Below are 25,889 nucleotides of genomic sequence, written 5' to 3'. Positions count from 1 at the left end.
GTGTCATTTTCGATTTTGAAAATTTCCAGGAAGGTCGATTAATCACTGTGGAACATTATTTCTATAAAAAAAACCCCGTCAACTTTCAAATTTCACTTCTGACCCCAATCGTCCTTCAAGATCTTTGGTGATCATAAAACCTACTGTAATACTGAACTACCGGTTGTAATGTTGCCCAATTAATTCACCATTATGATTATCATATAACCATTCCCTACAGCTAATATGCTGAAACGGACTATGCCCATACTTTGATAAAATAGAAAACGCAGTTGAATTGTAATTGTAAACTGACTGCGAGTGTGTTCTGTATTGTGATTGGTTAATTACATTCTTTTTCTGGGATCAAATAGACAATAACACCCGGAAAGCTAATGTCGTCATTAGCACCTGGAACAGGCGAAGTTGACGATTCAAGGGTCTACGGTTAGATTGTAGCCAGGTATTTTTTTCAAGAAATGCAAAATATAGTCAGTTCTGTAAAAAAAACGATTCACTTTACAATGGACATAACCATATGGAGTTTTTGGATTTGCGGGTGTTATCGTCTATTTGATGCCCGAAATAGACAATAACACCCGCAAATCTAAAAACTGCATATGGTTATCTCCTAATTCAAACAATAAAACATTTAGGAGACAAATAAGCGGCCAAAAATACCATTTGCGGGATCAAATAGACAATAACACCCGCAAATCTAAAAACTCCATAACAACTACAAAAAATTACTCTCTTACCTTTAATTGCCGTTAGATTTCCTCCAAAATTTGTCCAGATTTCCTCCAAAGTTTGTCCAGACACAAATCGCAAAAAAACCCACTACAAATATACTGATTCCACACACGAGACTGCAACGATGTCGCCGATATCGTCTTTGCTGAGATTGCATAGGAAAAAATACATGCAGTTTTCTGCCGTCTGCCATGTTGCTTGTTTATGGAATACTCTTCAAGGGGGGGTGAAAACCTCCAAAGTATATGAAATAAATGATCTCTAGTGGTATCATTAAAAATAATAATAATAATAATAATAATAATAAATAATATGACGTCATCACGTTTGCTTTTATATCATAACATGTTATGACGTTTTAGATTAAGTCCTATCCGTTCACCCCTCTTGAAGAATATTAAAAAAAAAGTCAAAATAGCAGCTATCACAAAATTACATGCTTTTTGCCCTATGCGCTCACAGCGAAGTCGATATAGGTAACATAGTTATCATCTGGTATGTGGAATCTGTGTCATTGTAAATTACAATTACAATGTAATGTTGTTGTTTTTCTCAAGATTTCTGTTTGGACAAACTTTGGAGGAAATCTAACTGCAATTAAAGGTAGGAGAGTAATTTTTCGTAGTTGTTAACAATTTGGTTCGGACAATAAATGTTTTATTGACAAATTAACACAGCTGAAGTAGTTACTTAGTTAATTTATAATGGGATGCAAATATTGTCAGGTTTCAGAATGAATTTATATAATTATAATATTCTGGTAGTGAAGAAATAATTTTTAAGAAAGAAGAAAGTATTCTTAATTGGCTGTTCTACAAATAATTATTATGAAATAGCGAATATTTGCAACCTATTTCCGGGTTCATTATGGTGGACTGGGTATGACGAAGATACACAGATAATGACGTCATGTACCAGCGGACATGTAGGCAGTCAGTTACTGGTACACTTCCACTCGAATAAAAGAGGCGGAGCACAGAGCTCTCGCCGGCTTGTAGATTCCCCCAAGTCCGAAGACATACAGGACGGAACTTAGAACCAACAGGAATGGTCGCCAGTACACAAGAAAATGGGATGCAGATATGCATAGGAAATAAACATCACTTATGCAAAAGGACGCATAGAAGGCGCACGAGAAACGCTCAAGGATGCAGTAGAGGCGCATAGGCGCGCAGTGTGAATATAAGTAAAAGGAATTTTAGTGTAAACTACATGTGCCTAATAGATAGTGATGAATCCAAAAAAAAATCATGTGACGTTTGCGATCCTGTACGCTACATCATTTTGGTGACACTGTGAGCAGACCAGATAGGAAGTACAGAAAGAGGGACTTCTGACTATCGGGTTGGATGCTGATGTTCAGAATATACATGTATCCTCGAAGGATCGTGAAGCGTCCTATTAACGGGAAAATGTTTATAACCTTACAAGTGTATTCCGTCGATAGATAAAACACATGCCACAGTTGAATTTGTACATTCCAAGGCCTGGATCGGAAAGCGTCCTATAGATAAGATGGGCTTCCATAATTCGTTTATGTTGAAAGAATACGTACGTCACGTGACATGACCCAAAGTTGAAAGCAGACGTGACAGCGACAGGATTCTTTCTCTGTTGACAAGTGCTGATTATTTAGATGCAGGTACTGTCCGAACCAAAATGTTAACAAGTACCAAAAATTGCTCTCTTACCTTTATTTTTTGTTAGATTTTACTCATATTTTGTCCAGACAGAAATCTAGGAAAAACCATTGCAATGATACAGATTCCACATACTTCGCCGAGATCGCATAGGGCAAAACGCATGTAATTTTGTGCCGGCTGCCATTTTGACTTTTTATGGAATATTCTCCAAGAGGGGTAAAAGGATATGACTTAATCTAGCAACGATATAAAAGCAAACGTGATGACGTCATATTAATTTTAAAAATTATTATGTTTGTTTAAATATACCACTAAAGATCATTGATTTTATATTAATTATGTCACATACTTTGGAGGCTTTCACCTCTTGAAGAGTAATCCATAAAAAAGCAAAATGGCAGATGGCAGAAAACTGCATGTACTTTGCCCTATGCTATCTCAGCAGTCTCATATGTGGAATCTATGTTACTGCAATGTTTTTTTCACAACTTGTGTGTGGACAAAATTTGGGGGAAATATAACGGTAATTAAAGGTAGGAGAGTAATTTTTTGTAGTTGTTAACATTTTGGTTGGGACAGTAGGTATTAATATAGCATATGATTTTAATCGATGCTACTATTTAAAATAACGATCGTATATAATGCATTTTGTATAAAAATAACTTTTTACTTGTTTTTTTCCTCATTTCTTTTCTTTATCGGGAACAAGTACTTCCTTTTTCAGAATTATTGTTGTCAAAGTTCACATGCGCGCAGATTCGTAATAAACAAGCCGTACGTAAAATAGGACGCCTTTCGATCTTTAGCGATACCTAGGGAGTTGCAGACCGCTACCGTTCCATTTCCTGCTGATTATCCTTGGACGGGAGTGCTTGGTTGTGCTGTACTTCTGATCAAGATAGGACTTGTAGTTCGTCTACCGGAGACACACGGGTTAAAGGGCTCTCTACCCGAAGAAACCATAACGAGTTTCTCCCCGTCAGTTCCCCCGACATAACACTATTCTTCACCTTTTCCAGACCAGCGGTGCTAACTGAAACTCCAGACCGACTACTTAATCCCCGAACCAGGGCCCCGTTCCACGAAGCGATCTTAGCCCTACTATTGTCGTAAATACCTACCATCGAGACTTTAGGTCTCACTACACAGATGTCATCTGCCATTGAAACCCATGTTAAACTGCCCAACTTCAAGGGAAGATTGCCCATAGAACGGGTTCACGTTGGCACAAACAACATATACCATTGCAAACATACAATATATAAGCATTTATTTTCACTCCAAAATTGAGAACATTTCCGTCTCAGTTTTTTGCTATATGACCGCATATGGCTGTAGTACCGGTTCGAACAGGTGGTTCATTAACCGATTCACTCCGGCTGTCACTTGCGCTATATACCCATGTCCCAAAAGGTCGATGCACAATATTACAAAATATCATGGGCAAAATACAGCCAGAAGGCTTACCATTAAACATACATATTGTTTTAATTCTTCACCATTTCCTAGAAGTGAATATGTGAACCATAACATGTGTCACAATTAGGAACTATAGTGGACCGTCATCAATCAACTCTCACCCGGAAGTGATCTGTGTAGTGAGACCTTAATTTTTTTCTACGATCGTCAGCCCGTTCCACGACGCGTAGCTTACTATCGTCGTAAATTACAGTGAAAATTTACAATTGGTACAAAACGGTTGTAAGCCACTAACGTAGCTGTCAAATGACCCTTATTGTTTGAACCAAATTGTTAACAACTTCTCCTACCTTTAATTGCCGTTAAATTTCCTCCAAAGTTTGTCCAGACATAAATCTTGAAAAAAATATTACACTGACACAGATTCCACATACCAGATGATAACCATGTCACCTATATCGACTTCGCTGAGAGCGCATAGGGAAAAAAGCATGTAATTTTTTATCAGCTGCCATTTTGACTTTTTATGGAATATTCTTCAAGAGCAAGAGGGGTGAAAGAATAGGACTTAATCTAACAACGTCATAACATGTTATGATATAAAAGCAAACGTGATGACGTCATATTATTATTTTAATGATACCACTAGAGATCATCGATTTCATAGTAAATGTGTCACATACTTTGGAGGCTTTCAACCCTCTTGAAGAGTATTCCATAAACAAGCAACACGGCAGACGGCAGAAAACTGCATATATTTTTCCCTATGCAATCTCAGCAGACAATATCGGCGACATCGTTGCAGTCTCGTGTGTGGAATCTGTATATTTGTAGTGGGTTTTTTGCGATTTGTTTCTGGACAAACTTTGGAGGAAATCTAACGGCAATTAAAGGTAGGAGAGTAATTTTTTGTAGTTGTTAACAATTTGTTTCGAACAATAGATGATGATTTGATAATTTTGTAAGGACTAATTTTTTGTGTAAAAATGGATCTAATATATACCAAATAGCTTTTATGAAACTATGATCGATGAAAAACGACCTTCACACGAAAATAAGGGAGATAACTCATGTTTATGCATTCGGCAATTATCGCTTACCGAATAAATTGACAAAGTGACTTCATGGTTGTCCTATACCAATGAATACATCAAACATATTCCGAAAAGTCGGTAAACAATTTATTATTTAACTAATTCACACTTCTTTGCAAAGAATCTATTAATTAAAAGGGCACTTACGACTACCGTAAGGTTGCTTTGTGGAACGGCTGTAAAGTTTACGGTGCCAGTTGTAAAACTCACCTTAAATCACTACAATTACCTTAGCTACAATTCGTTCTTAGAACGGGGCCCAGGACTCGACCAGTGTGTACCTGACCCGCGTATGTAGTACCTACTGTTGAAGACCGTTATTCTAGTTACTTCCGTTTGCAAGTTGAAGTGCCAGCGTACACTTCCGTGTACGTTACTATGTTGCTTGCTGTTGACATTGTTCGAGTTGCACCATTGACGTAGGATTGGAACCCTCTCCGTGCCAGTGTGCATCTATGACACTAGTGTACGTGTTTTGTGTGTTATACAACACTGGACAATTTGACTTTTTTTAAACTGTCACATATTTTTCGCTACTGGAGCAGTTTTCGATCATTGCAATCAGATATTACCACGGGCGAAGGAAGATGCCAAAAGATGCATCTGTGGAATGGGGGGCACACACAAATAAATACATGTATAAATATATAAAAAAAACATCACTGCTGCTAAAGTGGGGGGCCACATACCCCACCTGCTTCCTACGCCAGTGATTACTTATTATTTTGGTTATCTATTTCCATACATCCGATGAGGGTTTTTTTTAATAGTCAACCTGGCATTTCTAATACCACAAAATGTATTTTTATATTTTTAAAAATGCACGTACCTCTGACAAGTAACGGTTATCGAGACGAGCTCTAGTCTATTTTCAGGGAGTATTTCCCCCGTTTCAACGTCACAGATCTTCAACACTTGTAAATTTTATCAAACTTAGCGTCCATTTTCATGGGTCTGCGACTTTATTAAAGTGTTCATCAGGTGAATAAAAAGTGATTTTCTCAAAATCCTCAATTCACCGCTTACGGTCATTTGCCTTTGCTAGGCAAAACACTATATCATAGTAGCCCAGATAGATGAAAGAAACACGGGAAGAGGAGTTGGGGAAACAATGGTGATAAAGGAGAAAAGGAAGAGAAAAAAGGGTGAGAAAGGAGAAAAGGAAGAGAGGGAAGGGGTAGATTAATTAATCAATGTGCTCCAGTGGTGTCGTTAAACAAAAACAAACTTTTTCGTAGTCAAAACTGCAAGAATAATTATACATTTGACAATCGATCATAAATTTATCAACCATCACATTACTAGAAACCAACTGATCAATCACCAATCACTGGCATAGCCAGTGGAGGATGCCAATCACACTTCTTTTTCACACCATCTTTTATGCCTGTTGCCTGTAAAGCAAAGCTCACACTGTCAAGGATTGTCTAGCCGGATCCACGACGGATGAAAACCTCACGGATGACCATGGTTTTTAATGGATAAACCAAGGATTAAGGATAGGGGTTAGTTGACAACGGGGAGCGCAAAGAGTCGTTACGGATCGTATCCGTGGTTAATCCGGCGTCCTGATCATGACAGTGTGACCGGTGCTTGAGGTCGGGATTACTACGATTAAGTATGGATAAGTACGGTTTAAGTACGGTTTATTACAGATTATTACGTTCTTCTATGGATCATTAAGGATGTACTACGTTGTTCGATCCATGATGAATTTTTGGACATGTAAAAAAATTTCATAGACATACAAGTACTACTACTGATTTATCAGGGATTTAATACGACAGCTACGGAATTCTACGGACCACCACGAATTGTCACGAATGATGCCAGATCATATCATAGGCCAACTCGGTGTCCTGATACTTGACAGTGTGACCGGGTCTTAATAGACAGTGTCAGTGGCCCTCCCAATAAATAAATCCTAATGTTACTAATTATAGTTGATCATCGGAACATCACTATAGGTCTCTGTATATAGCAACACTTCAGAAAGTCATTTAGTCCGAAGGGAACCATCTCAGTATCACGAGCCACTCAAGCTACCATAGATCTTTAAAAAAAAAAAAAAAAGCAAAAAGTATTTTAAACATTTATAAAATGTACTGTCTGACAATGGTAGTTAGTTTCCATCTCAGAAGTCCTCACTTAAGAATTTGTAGTATGTGCTGTCCCGTCTGTGGTAAAATGCATACAACAGATCCCAAGGATAATGGAAAACAGCAAATTGGGGCTGGCAGTGGATATCTGTTCTCCAACACTCGAAATGGTGTCACTTTGAAACAACACCCAGTGCGTTGGGGTATTGCATAAACAACCTTAATCTTTAAATACAGAATATTATTTGCTTCTTGAAGGCCCAGGGGTGGGAATTGGTGAACTGTAAAAAAAGAGAAAACCTAGAGGGGTCCCAGAAATTCTTGAAATCCTAGGTTAAAATCTGTGCCATCTGACACATTTTGGAGGAAAGGACGATTAAAATGCGAGGAAATGCAACGTTCCATGGATGAAAACAGCTGATCTGAGGAGAATCCCCACCCCTGTGAAGCATCAAGTTATCTCCAGTTAATACTTAGATACTGAGTAAACCATCTTCATGGTTTACGAACAGAATATTATTTGCTTCTTGAATCATCAAGGCATCTCCAGTTAAGGCTTAGGTATTGCATAAACCATCTTTATGGTTTACAAACAAAATATTATTTGCTTCTGGAAGCTTCATGGTATTACCAGTTACAAGCTTTTCAAACTGTGTCATCGTCAGTTCATTGTCAGGAACTGCACTACCCCCATTAAGCCAAGCTTTTAAAACAGTGTCATCGTCAGTTGGCTGTAGAGTGTTTTCGAAGAAACATTGTCAGGAATTGCACCACCCCCATTAAGCAAAGCTTTTCAAACAGTGTCATCGTCAGTTGGCTGTAGAGTGTTTTCGAAGAAACATTGTCAGGAATTGCACCACCCCCGTTAAGCAAAGCTTTTCAAACAGTGTCATCGTCAGTTGGCTGTAGAGTGTTTTCGAAGAAACATTGTCAGGAATTGCACCACCCCCGTTAAGCCTTCGTTCTTCAAATACTCCAAGTACGCCTCTTTTTGTGACTGTAAAAAACAAAAATAATAAAAACAAAAAGCTATTATTATTTTCCTATACTGCATGACAAAGGGATTGGATGAGAAAAAAACTAAACAAATGATTTCGAATAATAAATAAAAGGCAAAATTGTGTCTGAATATGCTATTGAAAAAAAAGAAAGAAAAGTGCCACATTTTCTAGAATTGGGACAGTTTTAATTTTAACTGTTAGTATTTTGTATTATGAGGTTCTGTAATATTTATCTTGAGAAACATGTTTAAAAATTATCAATTTTGATTCTTAGATAAAAATATTTTTACGAGTATTATTATTATTATTTTTTTTTTACACATATTAATCATTTTGAAAATCGTGGAATGTTGAAGTAATAGTTGTCACATACACACACCATCACCCCCCTCCCCCCATGTTGCACAATGGTAGTTATTATTCCACATTTCCATATTTTTTCGGCCATTATAGATTATTTACACCTTTAATAACTTTCTTAATCAAATTTTGCAAATCTGACATATTTCTGGTGAACTTGCTGTTTATAGTACGTAAAAAATATATTTTGTGCAAAAACGAAAAAGAATGTATTTTCCAGGGTCAGTGCCACTTACCTGTGATTGACTGATCTGTCTCGGATCGAACTTGACACCTTGGGGATGACTCTGAAATAAAAACAATATATGCTATGTGCTAGTAAATTTGATGAGAGAGAGAGAGAGAGAGAGAGAGAGAGAGAGAGAGAGAGAGAGAGAGAGAGAGAGAGAGAGAGAGAGAGAGAGAGAAACAGAAAAATGAGGAGCAAAAGCAGAGTTGATTGACACTACACACACACACACCTGTTTCCAGAAGCTCCTTGCGAACCCAGTGAAAGCCTGGTGTCTGTAGATGCTGAACGCCCCGTTGCTGTGCGCAAGATCCACATCTGGGACGTCCGTGACCAGCTGCCGTACGGAGGAGACGCCGAGGCCCAGCTTCGTGTCGTACAGCTTGCTGCGAGAGAAACAGTTACACACATCGACCACGATGCTGTTGAACTGCGGGACCTGACCCAGGCCGATGCAGTCGGTGCACGGGACGGATTGGTCAGAGAGTGACCGCAACGCCTGGAATGACGTTTTGTACCTGCAATAGGAAATATTTTATTCAACGATGCACTCAACACATTTTATTTACAGTTATATGGCGTCGGACATACGGTTAAGGACCACACAGATATTGAGAGGAAACCCGCTGCCGCCACTTCATAGGCTACTCTTTTCGATGAGCAGCAAGGGGTCTTTAATATGCACCATCCCACAGAAAGGATAACACATACCACGGCCTTTGATATACCAGTCGTGGTGCACTGGCTGAAGGGAGAAATAGCCCAATGGGCCCACTGACGGGGATCGATCCCAGACCGACCGTGCATCAAGCGAATGCTTTACCACTAGGCCACATCCCGCCCCTTGTATCTGCAATAGAGGAAATGCTGGTGATGTTTTGTAACTATGAAGCAAAGAAAATGCAGGTTATGATTTATAACTGGAATATAAAGAAAAAAAGGCTGATCTGCTTGAAACTATGTTCAGAAGCTAGAAGAAAAAAAAAAAAAAAAAAAAAAAAGTCATGCAGTTGCTCTGCTGATCTGATTGTTCAGAGAGCGAACGATATGCTTGAAATATCATTTTTGTAGCTGGAAAAATACAGAAAATGTCAATGACATTTTGGAGGGAGCCATTCACCAATTACGTAATGCTCTAGCGGGAGGAGCTATCATGGAATAAATTACCAAACATTATAGAGGTGGGAGGGTGGTATTTGTCAGAATATAATGAATTAAAAAACAATTTTCCCTTTCATTAAGGTTACACACCACCATTAATTACTCCATGCAGTTCAATACAATTTCCATGTCAGAATATAGTCTGTGAAAAATACCACACTGTCGAAAGGGTCACGTGACTACTAATTTTAGGGAGTGCTCTCGACTGATAAGTACCATGTAAAAAAATCAACATAAGTCGACCACAAAAATTTTCAATTAATGGCTCCTATGCCCGACCACCGCCTCGTGTTGCTGTTACACAAGTGGCACCATACCACTTGCACAGTTGTTATCAGTTAGTACTACACATAACAAGTTACTTCAAACCAATAGGTTATTAAAATACTACAGCAAGCAACGACACGACAAATGGTGGTGTGTAAAAAACAGTATACACACACACATAAACTATACGCAACAATGAAAGTTTAGCAAATATCTTTTATGATGTCTAAATTTGCCATGGTCGAATATACTTAAAAGAAAACCAGGTCCTGTTGTGTTAAGGCAAACATTGATGAGTTTATGTTGTTTGTAAATGGTAAACATTTCAGATGTGAATACTAATTAATAAAAATAGGTTAATTTATAAATGTTATGCCATTTCTTTTAACATTAGCTAAACTTTCGTTGTTGAGTATATAATTATTATAAAAATAAAAACAGATACATACTTGCACAGTATGGAGCATAGCTTGGAGCAGCCAAAAGCAGAGTTGGCAAGGATGATTCTACTGAGGAGAAGGTCGGACGGCAGAAACAAGAACGGGACATCGTATTTCTGGTTCAGAGTGCACAGCTACAAAACAAACCAATGTAATAAATATACAGAACTTCGCATACGTTGTTTTCGCTTCCTATTTATTGCACGAGTTTATTTTGCGCAATAATATATACCACGAGACCGCATAAATGATGCAGGGAACATTTTGTTTTTAAAATCTTGATTAGTGATATTTCTAGTCGATTGAAAATTGATTAGCAACTGCTGTTTAATTTTCTAAAATTGTGTAGCGACCTCTGAAACTTGAGTAGCGAATCGTGACGCGATGCTGAACAAAATGTTCCGTACGATGTCATAAATTCAATGCGCTAGAGAAAACTGGGTAACACAAAACTAAACTTATGCAAGGAATGCAGAAACTAAACTATCAGTCTCGCAATTTGCAGAGGCCTGTATTGCTAATATTTTTAATCGAAATAGACAGCATCCGCAGGAAACTCAGAATCATGTAACATCATTCTTTAAAAAAAAAAAAAAAAAAGCATTTAGGCCGACATCCAGTGTTTAGGTATTATCTGCCTTGATGGCATCATGGTTAAGCCATCGGACATAAGGCTGGTACCGGCTCCCATCCAGAGCAAGTTTTAACGACTCAATGGGTAGGTGTAAGGCCACTATACCCTCTTCTCTCTCTCACTAACCACTAACAATTAACAACTAACCCACTGTCCTGGATAGACAGCCCAGATAGCTGAGGTGTGTACCCACGACAGCGTGCTTGAACCTTATTTGGAAATAAGCATGAAAATAAGTTGAAATGAAATGTTAAAAAATATAACGTCCACATCCAGATAATTATATTATTTACAAGCATCACATTCTGAATTAATTAGACGGCTAGCACATTGTAGAATATACATGAAAAAATTGGATTCTCCAAAATACAGGAGCAGAAATACAAATTAATTCTGGTAGAATTTAAAGAAAAATTAGACCATTATAAGAACAAGTCTTTTTTTCTTCTAATTCTATTGTTGTTATAGAGGCTATTTCATGGGGTTTTTTCGAATACGATTTTTATGTCAACGAGTGATGTGTGAAAACCATATTTTCACAAATTGCGAAGCAATGAGATGAAAATATGGTTTTCTCACATCACGAGTTCACATAAAAATTGTATTTGGAAAAAACACCATGAAATGGTCTATTTATTATATACATATTTCCTAATTTTTGACAATATCTTTCGCTTTTTGGTTAATATCTTTCGCTTATCCTATCAAAAACATGTAACGTCATGATATATTTCTTCCTATGGAACTTTCCCAGAAAATTTACTTGACCATAGACTTTTAAAAAGAAATTGGAATAAAATTTATCTTTATTAATATTTATTTAACAATGCTGCGGTGCAAACATACCTGACAAAGCAATCCTCCAAAAACTCCCATAAAAACAAAACGAGCCAAACGCCATTAAATTCTTACACTTACACTCGATGACACTACATTGTGTCATCATTATTTAGCTTCATATTCAATTCGTTTTTAGATATTTTGTTGTAATTGCACTTTGTATCCCTTTTTTATAGGTAGTTGTTTAAATTACTTTCTTTTTTTTTTTTTAAATACGATCAGATGCATTGGTAATCATCAAATTTAAATACGAAGAAACTACACAAAGGGAGATAATTTATCACGCACTTTTACAAAAAAGTAAATAAGATTTCTATATTTTCACTGTAGTTAAAATACAGTGAAAATATTACTTTTCACTGGATATGACTTTTATGGTTTCCGTAGATCTACATATTTCATTGCTATGTATATAATAAATACAGATATTCCATTTCTTTTCCTCATTCTAAACACACGTGTATACAAAGAGGATGGTCGTACCAATTCAATGTAGCCGATCACGTGATACGTGAGGAGGGTGTGGTCGTTTTCCGCGATCAATCCGACGTTAGCGATCGACATGACCCACTTGACCAATTCCTGTAGCGTGTGCATTGGGTTGAACTTCTCGACGGCTTCGTGGAACAGAGACAAGCTGTAAAACAAGGAAATATGGTACAATGGACCTGTCAAAACCAGCATCTGTGTAATCCACATTTCTGTGTAATTAGCATGATATAAAAGTACTGTTACGTTTTCTCCTGTGATTTCAATCAGTTTTGACCCAATCTGTCAGTTTCTGAGCTGTCTTCTGAGCTGTCCACACCATCGCTTACCTGTCAACTTTCTCCATGGGTGCAGTCTCTGTGTACTTCCCTGCACCCACTTAAAATCCTCGTCCTCTGCTGTTAATAAAGCTGGTTTGACCCACGGCACTAACTAATGACCGCCGGTGTAATAGCCAAAATATAACCCCTGCAAAACTATACCTGGGGTATAAACTGGACTAGCTCAGAATATACCCTGGGGCCTAAAACAGGCTAGCCCAGAATGTACCTCTCTAGTCTGTATTTCAATGTCCAGAGGTGTTTTTTTCCATCATAATTTATATATTTTGGGCTAGAGAATATCGAAACATCTACTAAAATTACTAATCTATGATAGTTTCATTTTTATGATGTTAGGGTTAGGAGTATAAAACAGGCTAGCCCACTTTACCCCCCCTGGTATAGTTTAGCAGGGGGTATATTTTGGGCTGTTACACTGGTAGTAGGTGCGTATAGTAGGTGGTTACAAGTGCCTCTTAACAATGCCAGAAGTAACCATCAAACAATATCTGAAATGGTCAGACTAAGCCCTCGGCTAAAGCTGATGGGAAGTGGTACCTAGGAGTATGGCACAGAAAGCCACAAGTGACAAGTACCTGTCATGGTTTGGAGAGGCAAGGACTGGGATGTAGAGGTGAGCAGTAAAAGTGGAAAATGAAGAAAAGGAAACAAAGGAACGGGCAGTGGGATAAAAAATAACGATAATAAAGATGTTTTAAAAAGTACAGTGAAGTGGTAATAGCTCGGGTAATCGGGCTCATTGTGTATACTGGCGTATTTTGCCTTTAATCCATTTTAGACGGACACCACTGTATTTCTGTCAATTAAAGTCGCTTCAATAATGGACGGAAAGGCAAATTCATGTTATTGACCCAGGCAGTGAAAGAAAAAAATCACACATCTCAAAATCAGAGGTGAAAGTGGGTTGTGAAAGAAAATCCTGCAAACTTTTCATAATGGTGGATGGGTACTCAGATTGGCCCTAATGTAAAATTAATTACCTACTGCTATTATTAGCAATTTTGTCACCAATTAAAATTTTAAAAGCAAAATGTTCCTTGAGATCGGGTTGTTATTAGTGCTGACCAACCAAATATACTGAATACCAAAAGATATGTAAATTTATATTATTATTATTATTATTTTTATTTTTTGTTGGGGGGGGGGGGGGGGGTTAAGCATGGATCAACACATACTGAGATTCAGAAGAATTCAGGTTTGATTTACCATTTATCATTTCACCGAATTGAGAGTTTGTAACTAATCACAACCTAACCATTTCTCTTGGCAGGCCAGTACATTAATTAATAGCCTGGCTACAGATTATAGGATATTAAATGAGCTTCGGTTTCGTATCATGTTTTTGTCCCGAGTGAAATAATTTTCAGTTGTCATACGCTTTAGCAAGTGACAATAAAAATTATTTCATGAGGGGCATAAATGTGATACAAAATGGTAGCGAGTTTAATATATTATTTATTACCCATAATCAATGTTAATTTATATCACTCAACTCGTTTGGATGATGATCCTGCAAGGTTGTAGTGCACCAATCGATGACGTCATCATGTGACGTTGAAGTGTTACGTCTCATTTGCCGTGGGATGTATCACTTTGGTATGTGCCAAGATATTTTTAACCATATGGGTAATAATATTGCCTATGAAATCGTAAAATCATTGTAGGCAATGACGTTAATACAGCACATGCCATACTGATGTCAGCGTACGATGGTTTTTACAATATTGCAGCCCTAAGATAGCTTCGAAAATATGGGCATAGATGCCTAATTCACACTCTATTAAACAAAATCCAGGGAAACATTTTGTTTTCAAAATCTTGATTAATGATATTTCTAGTTAATTGAAAATTGTGTAGCAATCTCTGAAACTTGTGCAGTGAATCACGACATTGCATAAACTTTGCAAATCAGTTTTCAAAATCTTGATTAATGATATTTCTAGTTAATTGAAAATTGTGTAGCAATCTCTGAAACTTGTGCAGTGAATCACGACATTGCATAAACTTTGCAAATCAGTTTTTTTGCTCTGCGAGCACATTGATTAATTAATCATCGGCTATTGGGTGATTTGGTAATTCTGACTAGTAGTCATCAGAGGAAACCCGCTACATTTTCCCTGATGCAGCAAAGGATCTTTTATATGCACCATCCTACAGACAGGATAGCACATACCAAGTGAATGAGTTCACTGAGGTGGTTCGATCCTGCGACGCAAACACCTCAAGCGAGCATTCAACCGACTGAGTTAAATTCTGCCCGGCTGCATAAATGAAGAGGTTTTTTGTTGTTTAATGACACCACTAGAGCATATTCATTTATTAATCATCGGCTATTGGATGTCAAACATTTGGTAATTTTTTTACATATAACTGCAGAGATGAAACACGGTACATTTTTTCCATTAGTAGCAAAGAGATCTTTTATATGCATTATAAGCACATAGCCTTTGATGTACCAGTCGTGGTGCACTGGCTGGAACGAGAAATAGCCCAATGGGCCCTCCAACTGGGGTCGATACTAGACCGACCCGCTTTACCACGGGGCTACGTCATGCCCCCTAAATGAAGAATGACATGCACGAAGGGTGAAGAATGATGTGGATGAAGGAAACCAAAGTTTGTTTTGTTTAACGACACCACTAGAGCACATTGATATATTAATCATCAGCTGTTGGATGTCAAACATTTGGTAATTCTGACTCAAAGTCAATAGAGGAAACCCGCTACATTTTATTAATGCAGCAAGGGATCTTTTATATGCACTTTCCCACAGACAGGAAAGCACATACCACAGCCTTTGACCAGTTGTAGTGCACTGGTTGGAACGAGAAAAAACCCAATCAGTTGAACGGATCCACTGAGGTGGTTCGATAATGCGACGCCAGCACCTCAAGCGAGTGCTCAACCAACTGAGCTAAGTCCCGCCCCGTGGATGAATGAAAGAAAGAAATGTTTTATTTAATGACGCACTCAGCACATTTTATTTACAGTTCTATGGCGTCAGACATTTGGTTGAAGACCACACAGATAACAAGAGAGAAAACCTGCTGTCGCCACTTCATGGGCTACTCTTTTCGATTAGCAGCAAGGGATCTTTTATATGCACCATCCTACAGACAGGGTGATACATACCACAGCCTTTGATATACCAGTCGTGGTGCACTGGCTGGAACGAGAAATAGCCCAATGGGCCCTGAGATCAATCCTAGACCGACCGCTTTACCACGGGGCTACATCATACCCCCTAAATGAAGAATGACTTGAATGAAGGATGACGTGTAACAAACTGACCATTCGGGGGAGGTGAACTCCAACGTGTCGGACGTGACGCTGTTCATCTCTTGCTGCATCAAGGAATCTTTGTAGCGGAACAACTCTACAGCCACATAGTTCTGGGTCAGATCAGTCAACGTCAGAATCACCTGACACTGAAACAAGAGTTAGAGTTGTTTTTTAATTCTTCTTGTAGGTGGTGGTGATGATGAGGTGCTAATTTTTTTTCTTTGATAAGACTGAAATAAAACTAAGCTTTTTTTAAAATTTGCTTTGTTGCAAGTAACATTGTGTCATCAGGGGTGGGAATTGGTGAATTGTAAAAAAGAGGAAATCTAGAGGGGTCCCAGAAATCCTTGAAATCCTAGGTTAAAATCTGTGCCATCTGACACATTTTGGAGAAAAGGACGATTAAAATGCAAGGAAACGCAATGTTCCATGAGAGGAAAACAGCTGATCCAAGGAGAATTCCCACCCCTGGTTATTCATCATTCGTTCTTAAAAGCAATAATTTTTCATCTTCACTCTGACCTATTAAGATAACTAGAAATAAAATTGGTAATTTATAATTTCCGATAATCTCTGGCATCACTTACTCTACAAATAAATTCTTAAAACCTTTTGCAAATTCAGAAACAATCTTTGAAATAAATGTGACCAAGAGGTACTTTTTCAACTGAAAATATTTAATGATTTCAACAAATCTTAAAACAAAGATTTTTTTTTAAATTAAAAAAAATCAATATTAAATCCAGAATTTTAGCTACCAAGACCCATATTTTCAAAACTATCGCTACGAAATCGTAAAACCATTGTAAGCTATGACACGTCACTGACATTTGCTGTAGTGACGTCATAGCCTACGATGGTTTTACAATTTCATAGCCCTAAGATAGCTTCAAAAATTAATAGCCAGTTTAGACCCACCTTGAAATAAACTGACGATGTGAAGAAGAGTTTTCTCAGTGGTTCCAGAATAAGTTCTTTCAAAACTGAAAAAGAATCCATGAAAAAAGTGAACTAAACAACAAAATATCATGAAAATAAACTGCTATAACCTATCTACTGGTAAATTTTTGACCAGGTTGGTAAACTATCCAGAGTCTAAGGCACCAGACAATGATAAAAGTTATACTAGAGAGTGAACATTTAACGCTCATCTAACAGACACTGAAATAATAAATATGTCTGGCATCCCATGTACAGGTTACCATAAAATACAGACTTGGTAATGACACATTTATATTTCCAATATTACAATGAAATACCTCCATAGATATCATTCATGCCACCGTATGTGTATAACACTCAGCTGATCAAAATTTAGGTGGTGTAATTTCAGTTTAATAATATTTTGTGGAGAACAAAAAAGAAAGAAAGAAGAAGTTTGTTTTGTTTAACGACACCACTGGAGCACATTGATTAATTAAACATCGGCTATTGGATGTCAAACATTTGGTAATTCTGACTCGTAGTCATAAGACAAAACCAGCTACATTTTTCCTAATGCAGCAAGGGATCTTTTTATATGCACTTTCCCAGACAGGAAAGCACATACCACGACCTTTGTTTAGTTGTGGCGCACTAGTTGGAATGAAAAACCCCAAACAAATCAGCTGAATGGATCCACCAAGGGCTCGGGAAGGGACATGAATTCAACTGTGCAAGATAAACAGCATTGCCTCGTAGCTCGTTGAGTATTCTCTAATGACCATTCTGGACTTACTTCGATCCCTGATCTAAAGTACATGTGTGAAGGCCTCTCGCAATACGAACACGTGAAGCTTTACATGAAAAGCAGACGACCACAAACACAGTAACAACTTGGCTGACCTACCTGTGAAGGGCTTCATCCTTAACTTGCCGATGAGCCGCATGATGTACGGTCTGTAGTCCGCCCCATTCCACGTGTCCAGGTAGATTTGAAGAAATGTGTCCACTACTGGAATACCTTCCTGAACATCCACAAAACAAAACAAAATAGTTGCAGATTTCCTATTGCATTGCAAGCCTCAGGATTTGGAGAACATTTTAGGTGTTTTCTCTTTTATAGATACATTACCTGTCCTCAAAGAAGTACCCCCCCCCACACCTGTTTGAGGATAGCGAACTTCCTTGAGGACAGGTAATGTGGAAAGAAATCAAATATTATGGGAAACATGTTTTTGGTATAGAGCCCACGTGATCACTGGAACTCATGGGAAACTGTTTTCATGTAATCATGGTTAAAATAGTGAATTTTATTACAGACCAGTGTAAAGATATTACTCGCGTCATAACAATTACTAAATATCTAACTAGTTTAATATTGGCACGCGCCGACTGGCGGGGCAATTTTTTTATTTGAATGACGTTGATATTCGGAATGACATCACTTTGCTCCCTGCAATAAAATAAACTGGGTGCATGACTCGTCCTTTTTCCGAACGCTAGAAAACATTGAGTGCAAAATTGCTGATGAAAATGTTTTGTTCAGAGATTATTAACGTATCTAACTGTGTTTATACAAAATAGTGTAATTTAAAGGTGTACCATTACGAAATATGACCATGAATTGAAACAGCGATAAGATAGGCCGTTATATTTGGGCCTATTGTGTACAAAGCCAAAACGATGTTGTTGACCTGCTATTCTATTTTACGGCCCTATATATATATATATATATATAATGTCAGCGTCACATCTAGTCAATCCCATTCACTCAGCTCAATCTAAACTCTAAACTGTACATTGATGATGTCTCGTTGTTCACTGCGACGTCGTTTAAGTTTACGTGTGACATAGATCACTTCCTGACCCAATTCGCAGAAAAATAACCTTTAGTAGGTCTCGACAGCTGCTTACTTCTGCGTTGCAGCTTGTCTGCAGTTGGTTTATAATAAATAAAATCCTAAACTAGCTTGTCTGACATACAATTTTTCTGAAACTCGTGAACAGTGTTGACATCCAACAAGCGAAAGCAAAACCGTTCACTCGTCTTATAAAATGGTATGACAGGCAAGCTCGTTTATTATTCTATATATAACACATAATAATGGGTACTGGATGAGTGTAGTTCTCAATTTTATGATTTTCCAAACACGCTACAAAAAATTATTGTTTCTGTGAAATCAAAGACCTGTTATTGTCATAACATACAATAAAATATAAATAAATAAAATATAAATGTCTTGGCCATTTAAAAATTACATGAAAAATAATTTGTTTTTCGTTTTGGTCCACATATCTTATTTCATGGTTTCTGAAATACTTATATAGTAAACCACTTACTTGCAAGAAATCCATGAAGCATATCAGATGTTGAAGCAATTTCTCTGCTTCTTTGTTAATGCCTGAACGATTCAACAGTTCTGAAAGTGTGAAGATTACGTTGAATTATCACTGTTTCACAGGTCACAGTGGATCTAATCAAGGTCTTTCGTGTCAAAGTAGGATGTGAATTCAAACATAATACAGTGAAACCTCTCAAAACCGGACCCTCTGTAATCCAGAATTCCCTCAAAACCAGACGTTTTTCATGGTCTCTTTTTAAATATCTGTACAGATGAGAACCTCTCTAAACTGGATACCTCTTAAAACTGGACTTTGTACTTGGTCCCCAGAGTGTCCGGTTTGGAGGAGTTTCACTGTACACAGAATAAAACCAGTTACATCTCTGATTAGTTATAGCAGAATGTTTCCTCCATTTGTACACATCTACACAGGACAACCATTTCCATTTTTTCTCCTCCAAAGACATAAAAATATATATATGTCATATTTGGTAAAACAATGTTTAACTGGATAAACAGTATAGGAAAGACAATTTTTTGGGTTTTTTTAAGAAACAGAGGCAGATTTGGGGGGGGGGGGGGGGTGTGACCAGAGAACCCCACAAATATATTCAGGTGCCATTCTTTTTTGCATTTTGTTTTATTGGGTTGCTCTTTTCCCCAAGAGGATCCATGTGCAATTTTTCCTTTAGTCCCTCTCCCTCAAAAAAGGAAAAACGTCCTGGGTCTGCCATATATTTCAAAAATAAAATATCAAGGAACTAACTGTTAAAAGAGTATGGCCATAAATATTAAAAATAGAACTCTCAGGTCTTTAACAATTGAAAAGTTGAGTCAACAATTTCTGGGTTAAGTTAAAAAAAAAAAAAAAAAATTCTGTAAACCCCATTTAATTTTGTATAACCCACCCATCACAACCATGAAAATCGTGTCCTAAATTTAATGCTTGAATCAAAAATAGGTTACACAAATCTTAAGACTTGCACGAGCAACACGACCACGTGCGCAATTTCTGGAGGGTCGGAGACTGTGTGAGAAATACCTTCTACGAGCGTGTGCTGTATCCAGTAGCTGAAGCGCGACGCAATCACCCTGTCGCCGGAGTGGACGATGATGTGTTGTAACAGCGGATCATGAAGGGCCACACAGATCTCACTGGGGAACTGAAACATTACAGGTACAATTACAGGTAAACACTGTAACACATGAAATTTAATTTCTTCTATTTACCGTAGGTCATAATAAAATCAATTGTAGATCTTCAGCTCCATCAGTCTAAAGGATAAAATCCTGCTTCCATTTTTTATGCCCCCCCCCCCCCCTCAAAATTCCATTTTGTCCAATAAACATATGTGATGCTCAGTATGGCTCAGCCATAGCCCAGCGGTAAAGTGATCATTTGAAGCATGGTCAGTCTAGGATCGATCCCCGACAGTGAGCACATTGGGCTATTTCTTGCTCCACCTAGTGCACCATGACTGGTACATCAAAGGCAGTGGTATGTGCTGTCCTGTCTCTGGAAATCATTTCATACATGTAATTATAGATATTCTGTTTGAAAATTACTGGTTTTCTACAAACAAAACAATTAAGTTTTGAAACATAACATAACACTGACTATAGCTCTTTGTCACATAGGCCGTACTTCTATTCTGTCAATTTTTTCCACCATCTCCATAAAGGAACTGATCTGAATCATGGGCACACGAGCGACATCCAGCGACAAGGACACTTTCTCGGTGGCAGAAGTCCGGTCGCCCACAGCAGAGTGTGACGCGGAGATCTGAGGAATCAGTTCACGACGACGGCGCTTTGAAGCCTGCAAAACAAAACAACAGAAAAACTTCAGTTTTGTTTCTGTTCATGACTACTTAACCTGACATCTCACCAAGTGCATTTCCTCACCGGCCATAGGATCGAATGACCTCGGCGGACACATTCTCCGATTGTTTATTCCCATACCATCAATGCCCTACAATTGGAATAACAAAGACTATGGTATGTGATGTCCTGTCTGTGGGGAATGTGCATATAAAAGATCCGGGGGTAGGACGTAGACCAGTGGTAAAGCACTCGCTTGATGCGCGGTCAGTTTTGGATCGATCCTCGTCGGTGGACTCACTGGGCTATTTCTCGTTCCAGCTAGTGCACCATGACTAGTATATCAAAGGCTGTGGTATGTGCTATCCTGTCTGTGGGATGGTGCATATAAAAAATATGTTGCTGCCAATGGAAAAATGTAGTGGGTTTCCTCTGATGACTACGAGTCAGAATTACAAAATGTTTCACATCCAACAGCCGGTGATTAATTAATCAATATGCTCTACTGGTGTTGTTAAACAAAACAAACTTTTTAAAAACTGTTCTAGTCATATGACTACTACTACCAAATGGCCACAGCAATCAGCAATGCCGAGGTGATTGCTGCAGTTTTTAATTCTCCATGGCACTTCTTTTGCCATGGACCATATTTGATTATTTTTTTAAAGGAATGATCGTGCAAGGCTTTTGGACTGGTATGCATATTCAACAATATATAATGCACATTACTACTTAATATCAACAAGTATATTATTATATTTAATAAAATAGTTAAATATATAATGAGCACAGCCATTTTGTACCATCACAGTAAATACGCCCTCTGGCGAGCCGGTGGTTACATAATATTTAACGCATCACATCAGGAATTAGTCTTAGAACTGAAGAAACAAACGTACCTGATTTTTGCGCAATGTTCTGTAATAATATCAATCCCAGTAAGTCAGCAATAAGTATATATTATTTTACAATACAAAATAAACCACCACTCTCAAAGTTCATGTTTTGTCCATGAATTAACCTATGTACTGAAATGATAAACGGAGTGTTTTCTTAGTTAATTGGTCTATACTTTCAGTTGCCTCCACCTGTGATTCCTGATTAGCAGGTGTATATTTGGTAGGTACTGTAGACAAGCCATTAATTACTGCCATCTAGACACTAAATTACGTACCGGTGGTATTATTGACACTACAGGGCATTGGGAAATAACCTGCCACCCCATAAATGGTAACGGACATTATCAGCCATCATGATTAATTACTGTAAATGATTCTGTAAAACTATTGATTAAGTAGACTTTCCCATCTAAAATCACAGGACTGACCAATTACATACTCCCAAAGAAAAGAACATAATCACTTGGGTATCATGAGTGGTCGTTTTTGCTCCAACATAGCCTACCAATAGACCTAACAGTATGAATTTTTTCTTTGGATTTTTTAAGAGAAATATACTATAACCCCATTTCGTTCTATTAATGCAAATTGAAATATATTTAGTTTAATAGTTTATTATATTATCACATCATTTACATTGTTTTAAAAGTCAGGTTGATGAAAGAAAGGCGCCTTGTCATAAATTACTGTTTGTTTACACGGTGCATACAGGAGTTGGTAGGAGCTGACATCACTTTGCCCCAAGCTAGAGTACCGGACACAATGAAAACAAAAGAAAATGGCTGCCCCCAGTTAGCAGGAATAATCACATTTTTAAAATTAACTTTAAAATTACACATCCCTTAAGTGTCAGTATGTGTTGGTGGTCCGGGCATACATCTTTGCAACACATAAGGCTCATATTTGAGTTTAGTTCCCTTTTAGCAGCATGTTATTTTTTTACTTTGGACATTTTTTTGAATGTGTGAAAAAAGGTTTACCTGTAATAAAATCTCATTCAGTAAACTGCTAGTGGATTGAATATACAGTAAATGCAACACGGTTTAGAGTGTTGAGAAGAAATCTGCTTGATGGAGTAGTCACTATACTACAGGTCCGACGACTAGTAGGTGTTTGCTTTATTGAAATAATAATTTTAAAAATTATTAAAAAAAAAAAACCCACTTAAATTGTTATATCACATTAATGTCGCAAAGGAAGACCCATTTCTTGCTTAAGGGGGGGGGTTCTCATTATGCAGTTAGTAGTATCGACTTGTCGCATGCGATCAAATCGTACTGTGAGAACACCTGAATCAGAACATATTAAGTCTTATACATTCCGATTGTTGTAAGGCCGACAAATCGCATGCAACAAGTCGGTGTGACTAATCGCACGATGAGAACTCCGCTTTAATGAAAGACAAAAAATAATGAAATAATCTCCACACAGAATGTCTAGAAACTGTTAGTAAGAAGATATTTAATACCGGTGCTCTAGCTGACAAGTCCGCCTTCTTCTTCCTCGAGGATTCCCTCTCCGTTGACTGATTCAGCAACATCTCAGCGTTACTCTCTTTAACTTTCCTCAAAATACTCGACCAGTTTCTGTCATATGACTTGAAGAATATCTGAAAGCCAGCAACATCAAACAGTGCAATACATGTGTCTGTGTGTGTGTCTTTATTTGTTTCATCTGTCCATCTGTAGACTCTCTCTCCATCACTCCTGAGACTAGTTCAAGGAGAAATATGATTAGAAAATAATAAAAATAAAACACCCGTTACAAAAACAGGCCTCAAAGTTTTGATTTTTTAAAGGCACACTGTGCACCTAGCATTTTAATAATTTTAAAAGCACAGTTAATAATTTTAGACACACAACTCAAGTGAATAATAGAATCATCATGGCTGTAAGGTAGTGAATAGATACAACTTAAACATACCAAAAAAATTAATTGTAGGTTTTTACGATTCTGTTTTCAATAATAATTTATTACCAAGAAATCCCAATACATAAAAATAAAAAACCCAGCATTTATATCATTTTCAAACCGATTTTGAATTCATATTAACAATAAACCTTGAAAAAGGTGCTAACTTTTGTGTTGGTTTTCTGCAATTATGCAACAAGCAGGTGTTTTGGCAGCTTGATTGATTGATGATGTCACCGATTCAAACCGTAATGTCATGCCGAGAAGTATAATTATAAGTGCATGTCCCAGTCTAACAAAACATGTCGTATTTTGGACGTACAACTACCAGACTTCGAAGCTCGAGACTGCATGACCAAGCAGGTAATTCATCTGCCAAATCTGCTGCACACTTTTTATAGTTGCACACATACGACTTGATTATAATTTTCATTAAATAAAATTCCAGTCACATATGCGACCAGTTTGCCAAATCTGTTGCCCACTTTTTATAGTCGCACACATGCGACTTGATTATAATTTTCATTAAAGATCCAGTTGCATAAGCAACCAGTTTGCCAAATCTGTTGCCCACTTTTTATAGTCGCACACATGCAACTTAATTATAATTTTCAGTAAAAATCCAGTCACATATGCGACCAGTTGGTCGAGAAATTTGAGCCCTAAAAAGGATTATGGTCATATCTTACACAGCTCCTCACTATCTAAATTAGGAGAGCAATTAATCAGTCTCGTCAATTTTTTTCCACAGCGGTTAATCTGATCAAGTCAATTTACTTTACATGTATCCATTCATTTATTTTCATGAAGTGTTGCAACTTACAATGTTTGTACTGCGTAGAGGAAGGGTAACCAGGTTGGGATAGTACACCTGGTATATTGACAACAATCCTGTGAGATAGGGCTGTGTTCCCTGCAAAGAAATATCCACACGTATATTAATGCTAAAATAAAAGAGAAACAAAAAGACTGAAATTAAAAAAATTGCCATTACCGGTACATCCTTTGAAGGCATCAAGAGAAATCATATTCCATAGATGAATCTTCCTAATAATTTTGAAATCGACCATCAGTTTGTATAAACCAAACAAAGATTAATAAATAACTGATTAAAGAAACATTAAAACTTTGAAGGACTATCAGTGTTTTATTTCCACCAGTAAATACTAATTAAATAATTAGTTATACAAATATAACACTACCACAGGACTAAAGTCTGAACCAAATCGTTAACAACTACAATAAATTACTCTCCTACCTTTAATTACAATTACATTTTCCCCAAATTTTGTCCAGACAGAAGTTGTGAAAAGACCATTACAGTGACACAGATTCCACATATGAGACTGTAACGGTGTCACCAGTATTGACTTCGCTGAGATCGCACAAGGAAAAATACATGCAGTTTTCTGCCGTCTGCCATTTTGCTTTTTAATGGAATACTTTTTCTGCCTACCAGACCCAACACTGCTAGAAGGCAAGTAACTCTGTATAAGACTGTTTTACTCAACTTGTACAACTGATCAAATGATTACAGTGAGCAATGTTCGACATACTCAATTAATCAGAACATCACTAGTTATTGCGATGTCATGTTTGATAAAACCACCTCAAACAATATACAAAATTTTCTTCAGACCAAAATACCTCCAGACTTTATTAACAATATTCTTTAACATAGACATTCAAAAGTGATAATGTATACTGAACTCCACTGAAAAGGCATCATCCAATTTTTAACTGTTACTGCCATCACGTGTTATGTTGCTATAAAACACACAATAACTCTAACCCTTGCATATAATTTTGGGTCATTCATTGCCTACTAGAATACATTCAGTCATACAAAATCAGTTAAATGTATTTTTGCTTTATTCTCGTATTCTTTTTACAACTACAAATCTGACTGGTAACTCGTTTATTGTCCTCTATGTAAGTATTATATAAAAGAACACTGTTGTCCA

The 25,889-nt window shown here is 37.4% G+C and overlaps 1 protein-coding gene across 1 annotated transcript in view; it reads right to left on the bottom strand.

The window, feature by feature from the left end:
* Positions 1–6,151: 6,151 nt before the first annotated feature.
* LOC121369206 (centromere protein I-like) overlaps positions 6,152–25,889 on the bottom strand; it is a 22,551-nt gene continuing 2,813 nt past the window's right edge. Inside the window, exons 2-14 of the mRNA XM_041494172.1 lie at positions 24,749–24,838; positions 23,483–23,623; positions 20,940–21,113; positions 20,337–20,457; positions 19,293–19,372; positions 17,860–17,977; positions 16,950–17,014; positions 16,041–16,177; positions 12,403–12,556; positions 10,455–10,579; positions 8,810–9,095; positions 8,585–8,635; positions 6,152–7,984 (exon numbers count right to left, since the gene is read on the bottom strand). Coding sequence (XP_041350106.1) covers positions 7,883–7,984; positions 8,585–8,635; positions 8,810–9,095; positions 10,455–10,579; positions 12,403–12,556; positions 16,041–16,177; positions 16,950–17,014; positions 17,860–17,977; positions 19,293–19,372; positions 20,337–20,457; positions 20,940–21,113; positions 23,483–23,623; positions 24,749–24,838 — 1,644 coding nt within the window. The 3' untranslated portion in view covers positions 6,152–7,882. The remainder of the gene's footprint in view (positions 7,985–8,584; positions 8,636–8,809; positions 9,096–10,454; positions 10,580–12,402; positions 12,557–16,040; positions 16,178–16,949; positions 17,015–17,859; positions 17,978–19,292; positions 19,373–20,336; positions 20,458–20,939; positions 21,114–23,482; positions 23,624–24,748; positions 24,839–25,889) is intronic.

Source organism: Gigantopelta aegis, chromosome 1, assembly GCF_016097555.1.
Source record: "Gigantopelta aegis isolate Gae_Host chromosome 1, Gae_host_genome, whole genome shotgun sequence".
NCBI lineage: Eukaryota > Metazoa > Mollusca > Gastropoda > Neomphalida > Peltospiridae > Gigantopelta > Gigantopelta aegis.
Note: the sequence above shows the minus strand (reverse complement) of the source record. Positions and strands in the feature narration are given on the sequence as shown.